We start from the raw sequence: 5,660 nt of genomic DNA on the forward strand, positions 1-5,660 counted from the left end.
CTGGCTTTTATCGCATTCCCAGAAAGGTCTAAGTTCACCAAATTACACAAACATTGGGGTAAAGCTTGAAGATGTTGAAGTTACACAGTTTCCGGTCAACTGGAAGACGAGCTCTGGGTACTGATTCAATGAGTGTGTTTGGCCAACAGAACATTCTCTGTAGGAATGATGAAAAGAGGGCAGCCTGAGAAGTTAGTAAGCCAAGTAAACATTAAGTGCTTAAAAGCTTATCATTTGCATATCCTTCATTTCCTTTTTTTAAAATTTTTCTTAATGTTTATTTATTTCTGAGACAGAGAGAGACAGAGCATGGGTGGGGGAGGGGCAGAGAGAGAGGGGGACACAGAATCGGAAGCAGGCTCCAGGCTCTGAGCCATCAGCACAGAGCCCAACACGGGGCTCGAACTCACAGACTGCGAGATCATGACCTGAGCCAAAGTCGGACGCTCAACTGACTGAGCCACGCAGGCGCCCCATTCATTTCTTGATTAAGGCGGCTCTTGCAACTAACCTTTTAAAGGCCTCCTTTACCTCTTTATTCTTAAGTGTGTATATAAGGGGGTTCAACATGGGTGCGATGATCCCGTAGAAGAGGGACACCATCTTGCCCCGGTCCTTGGAGTTGGGGGATGGTGGTTGCAGGTACACGGAGATAGCAGTGCCATAGAAGAGTGACACCACAATTAGATGGGAGCCACATGTCCCAAATGCCTTTCGTCTACCTTCGGCCGACTGGATTCTCAACACTGCTCGGGCAATAAAAGCATACGATACAAGGATGAGGGTCAGGGGTATTAGATGGAACAGCACGCTCACAAAGAATAGTTCAGCCTCGTTTGCCGTCGTGTCTACACAGGACAACTTGAGCAGAGCAGGGACTTCACAGAGGAAGTGATCCACTTCTTTACGGCCACAGAGCGGCAGCTGAAGGGTCAGGGTGGACAACCACACTGAGTTGCTGAAACCCGTAATCCAGGACGCGGCAGCCAGCTGGAGGCACAGCCTCTGGTGCATGACGACTGAGTAATGGAGAGGCCGACAAATAGCGACAAACCTATCAAAGGACATGACGGCCAGGAGAACACATTCAGTGGCCCCCAAAGCTAGAAACATGAAAAGCTGGGCCACACAGCCGCCATAACTAATTACCTTCCTGGTGCTGCATAAATTGACCAGCATTTGTGGAACTGTACTTGTGGTGTAGCAAAGGTCCAGGAGTGACAGATTGGTAAGAAAAAAGTACATGGGGGTGTGGAGTTTGGGGTCCAGGCGTGACACTAGAATAATGGTCAGATTCCCAAAGATAGTGGCCACGTAAGAAATGAAGAAGACCACAAAGAGTGGGAGCTCCAGCCGCGGTCGATCTGAGAAACCTAAGAGGGTGAACTCCCAGGGGGCGCTCGCGTTTACCCCCTTCATGATCGGTGGCTCAGCTCTTGGTTCCTGAAACACAAAAATTCAGGAAGTCGGTGAATGCAGGGTTATGGGTGATTTCAATGATTTATAATCACTTTGCTACCTGCCTGAAGCTATTTACAAAATGGAGATTGCCAATACGGAGCTGGAAATATTCACGGATACTTAGGTATCTCTGTAATGTGATCTTTCTTCTATCTGTATCGGCATTTCAAAAACAAAGGCCAAAATTTAAAAAGCAAATACTTGATTTAAACGACTTTAACAAAGTGCATTCCCTGATAATTTTGGTCATTTCGTTGATCTTTATTTACACTACCTTCCACCCAGATTGCTATTTTTAGGACGATTCGGTTACAATCCCTGCCATAGTCCTTTTTCACTCTCATTTCTCCTCGTTGCCATGGAGATGGCCTTTTCATCCGAAACAGCTAATATTATTCAGACCACCTCCCGAAACCATGTAGGTAGGTGCTAGCAAGCGACCAGACACATTTCAAAAGAACATGTCTCTTGCCTTTTAAGATCTCCCAGAATCAGGATAAAGAGATGTCGGTAGCATGGAATTTGGAGCCAGACAAGCCTGGGTTCAAGTCTCTACTAAATAAAGTCATTGGTTAAATCATCCTGGGAATGTACATCTTATCCTCTTGAACTTCAGGCTCCCCGTCTATAAATTGGGCATAACAATGCCTTCCCGGTGCGAAAGCGTGAGTGCGACGGAAACGCACCGTAGTGACCGCAGGCCTCTGCCGTGTTCGTAGAGGAAGCTGACTGTGACCATTGGACCCCAAAGAGTCCGAGGTGCGCGACTCTGAGTCGACAGTTTACCTTCTGGTCCCCTCCACTCCCACCTCACCAACAGATGCGATGGTGGCTCTCTGATGTAAAGGATAAACGTGACCTTCCGGGCAAGTTGCTGGGCACCGAGCTGAGCGGCCTGTGAACAAAGCATCACAGTGAGACAGCAACTCTGACTTCAGACAGCAGAACTGAGTCCTCAGTTCGCTGGAGGAAATGAGCTAAGGCCACCTGTCGAGGATGTGTCCGCCCCAGAGTCTGCCGCCTTACTAATACTTCCCTCTATTCTTTGCTTATGATCCTGTTGGTTTAGAAATGCAAATCTGGGGCGCCTGGGTGGCTCAGTCGGTTAAGCGTCCGACTTCGGCTCAGGTCATGATCTCACAGTTTGTGGGTTCGAGCCCTGCATCGGGCTCCGTGCTGACGGCTCAGAGCCTGGAGCCTGTTTCAGATTCTGTGTGTCCCTCTCTGTCTGCCCCTCCCCTGCTCGCACTCTGTCTCTCTCAAAAATAAACAAACGTTAAAAAAATTTTTAATGTGAATTTAATGATAGGAACATAATTTTTAAATTATTCGTCAATGTGCGCTTTAATTTCAGTCACTCCTTCTCTAGCTCTCAGTACAGTGGTGGGGAAGTCTCAGAGATACTCGGAAAGTTTCTGTTGCTACACAGCTGTCAGTGAGATGAGGTATGAGATATAGACATAAATCCAGATGAAGACACAAATGTGCAAAACCGCTCAAATCCTCGAGGGGGACAGACAAGTACCTGAACATGCTTCCGTGTGTTTTTTTACATACGGCAACATCGCATTATGTCTGTTAGTATTCGCATGTGTGCAAAAATTACCTGGAAGGTATACACAAGTGTTAGAGATTGTTACCTCTGGGGAGTGGGGATGGAGAGAGAGTAAATCAGACTTTAATATTTACCTTTACGCCTGCTCATTCTAATTTTCAGTAGCAAGTAGATTACTACACTTATTAATATATGTATTATATATGTATGTAACCTAACATATGTATTATATAGAGTATATAACATGTATATGTATTATGTATATAATATGTATATATATGCATGTAATATAATATCTGCATTATATAATATATAATATATAACATCTGTATGTATTATATATGTATAATATGTATATATATGCATATAACATAATACATGCATCATATAATAACTTTAAATGTCTTACTTATACTCTGCATTTTACTATAAGGACCAGCATTGCTTTAGACTTAAATACCATTAAAAAATCCTACATGAATTTAATCTTGTATCTGTTAATAGATCCTTGAAACTGAGTCTGACTTGGGCTCCATATGAAGATTTCCTAAAGGCTGGAGTCTGGGGACACTGGGCATCTCACTGCCAAAAAAAAAAAAAGAAAAAGGTGTCCCTGTTAAAGGGATTCTGAAAAGCAGGGCAAATGGAATCAAGAGAGATTTCACGATTTCCTTGGGTTCCTCGAGTGTTGGAAAAATGTCAAGTCCACATAATCACGGCGAGCTTCTGCGCTTGTGTCCTCGGGGCTGTTGCGGAAGTTTCTGTCCCCGCACGATTGCCGAGAGGCCCCTTCCACTCTCAGAAGAGTTTTTATCTGGAGGATAAGTTACAGGGCCTTCCAAGCTGTGCGTGGAAGAGTGACACGAACTTCGCTGTGTTCTTCGGAAGGAACCTCACTGAGGACGCCGCGTGTTTCCTCCTCCAGTCCAGACGGCATTGTGGATCTCACATCCTCTCCTAGAACTCAGATGGGAGATGGCCTCTCCCAGAAGCCATTGCTGAGGATCATAGCAGAGGGGGGGCCCAACTAACTTCTCGCCCTTTCGTCATTGTGGGGACAAAGCTTCACCCATCTTTCCAACTGCCCGTAACCTCAAAATATATCCACTCTACAAGAGAGACCTTTCTATTAAAAAGTTGAAATATCATTTTGTACTAAAAGTTCAGTAATTTGAATCATCACTCTCATCACTAACATTAGGTTGGAAGGATTTGTTAACAATGGAAGCAAACTAGGGAGTCGTCACCTGTGTCACTGAAATCCTGGCGGGGGGCTCTTCACCTCACGGCGCAGGTGATTCCTACTCGTGGCTGAGGCCTCCCAAAACTGCACAATCCGCTTCTCTGCTCCTGGGTGGGGTTCTTCTCCTGCCATCGTCAGAGGACACGGCTCCCATTTTGAGTAACCAGTGTTCCCTTGGTCAACACAGGGACACATATGTTTTTTAACATGTATTTATTTTGAGAGAGAGAGAGAGAGCAAGCCAGGAAGAGACAGAGAGAGAGGGAGAGAGAAATCCCAAGCAAGAGCTGCAGTTAGAGCCTGACAGGGGCTCGAACCCACGAACCATGAGATCGTGACCTCAGCGGAAACCAAGAGTCTGGCGCTCAACCGACGGAGCCACCCAGGCGCCCCAACATAGGAACATATTTTAACAATGTGAGACACAAGAGAGATCAACCACAGGTAAGGAAAAAATGAGGCTTTTTTGAAAGTAGCAGTTGAAAGGAGCTGTTTGGATTGTTGAGTCTTTATCTATATGTAATTCAGGATATTTCCATTTATTTTGTCGAGATACTATGAGTTCCTACCACCTGCTTGCCTGTGAACTGGCTGACGTTACATGCCCAGCTACATACTGGATTTTCTCACTCTGTGACTGACATTCAGGGATTCGGAATGAAGAGGCCCAACAAAGTCTTGGAAACCTCTTTTTAAGCTGCGACTACGGAAAGAGCATTGAACTAAGAAAGGTGGCAAGAGTTAGAGCTCTGGTCAGGCCGCAAAGTCACTGCACAGCTGGGCCACCCACTCGGTGGTTTGGGAAAGCGATTCAGTCCGTAACACCGGGATTTTCTGTTTTCCATAGAAGGCAAAATTGGTTCCCAGTTTCCTCAAGCACTCACGTCTCCGTGAATGTTATGGATAAGTAACAGAAGTAATCTATTGACCCAACAGTGCTCTTTGGCTTAGACTAGAGAGGAAAGTTTGCCCTGCCCTTTCCCCCCTTATTTCACGAAGGATCGACTCAGGGAAAAACCTGAACTGCAAGGCTCAGAGGGGTTCTTTGCCAAAGCTAGTACATAGCAGACTGGAAATTAGAACCCAGGACTGCTCTGCTCCAAAGTTTTGATTTTTGGTACAGATAACAAATATATGCAACGGAGCACGATGAACAAATAAATGGAATGAAGGCATTGAGCCTCCGTCAGATTTTTGCAATATAATGATGACCAATCCATAAGGTGAGTTCTCAGAACACCCGAATTTCAGCATGTTTGGTAGAATAATTTACCTCTGTTTGAAGCACTAGAGATAGGATGATGCGGGTGTGCACTTGTGTGAGAAGCTTTCCGGTACGACTGAGTAGAAGCACGCCGTTTCAAGCTCTTGCGATGCGATGAAGTTCTTCGAGTCCTTACT

At 45.4% G+C, this 5,660-nt stretch overlaps 1 protein-coding gene across 2 annotated transcripts; it reads right to left on the minus strand.

The window, feature by feature from the left end:
- Positions 1-219: 219 nt before the first annotated feature.
- LOC121020523 (olfactory receptor 2B6) lies at positions 220-1,419 on the minus strand. 2 transcript variants are annotated; one of them, XM_040460590.1, is made up of 2 exons: positions 491-1,419; positions 220-259 (listed from the first exon to the last, which is right to left on the minus strand). In XM_040460590.1, the coding sequence occupies exons 1-2, from the start codon at positions 1,417-1,419 to the stop codon at positions 220-222; spliced, it is 969 nt and encodes a 322-aa protein (XP_040316524.1). The 2 variants fall into 2 exon arrangements, with proteins under 2 accessions (XP_040316524.1, XP_040316525.1); XM_040460591.1 differs by lacking the exon at positions 220-259 and having other exon boundaries at positions 478-1,419.
- Between the last annotated feature and the right edge of the window lie 4,241 nt (positions 1,420-5,660).

Source organism: Herpailurus yagouaroundi, unplaced genomic scaffold, assembly GCF_014898765.1.
Source record: "Herpailurus yagouaroundi ecotype Mexico unplaced genomic scaffold, PumYag 250, whole genome shotgun sequence".
Taxonomy (NCBI): Eukaryota; Metazoa; Chordata; class Mammalia; order Carnivora; family Felidae; genus Herpailurus; species Herpailurus yagouaroundi.

What these genes read in the sequence shown, in the direction of transcription:
- LOC121020523 (XM_040460590.1), bottom strand. Translation starts at nt 1,419, where the DNA reads ATGAAGGGGGTAAACGCGAGCGCCCCCTGGGAGTTCACCCTCTTAGGT. An exon ending in TTAGTTGCAAGAGCCGCCTT is followed by an intron (nt 260 to 490) that starts AATCAAGAAATG and finishes AGAAAAATTTTA; the next exon opens with AAAAAAGGAAATGAAGGATA.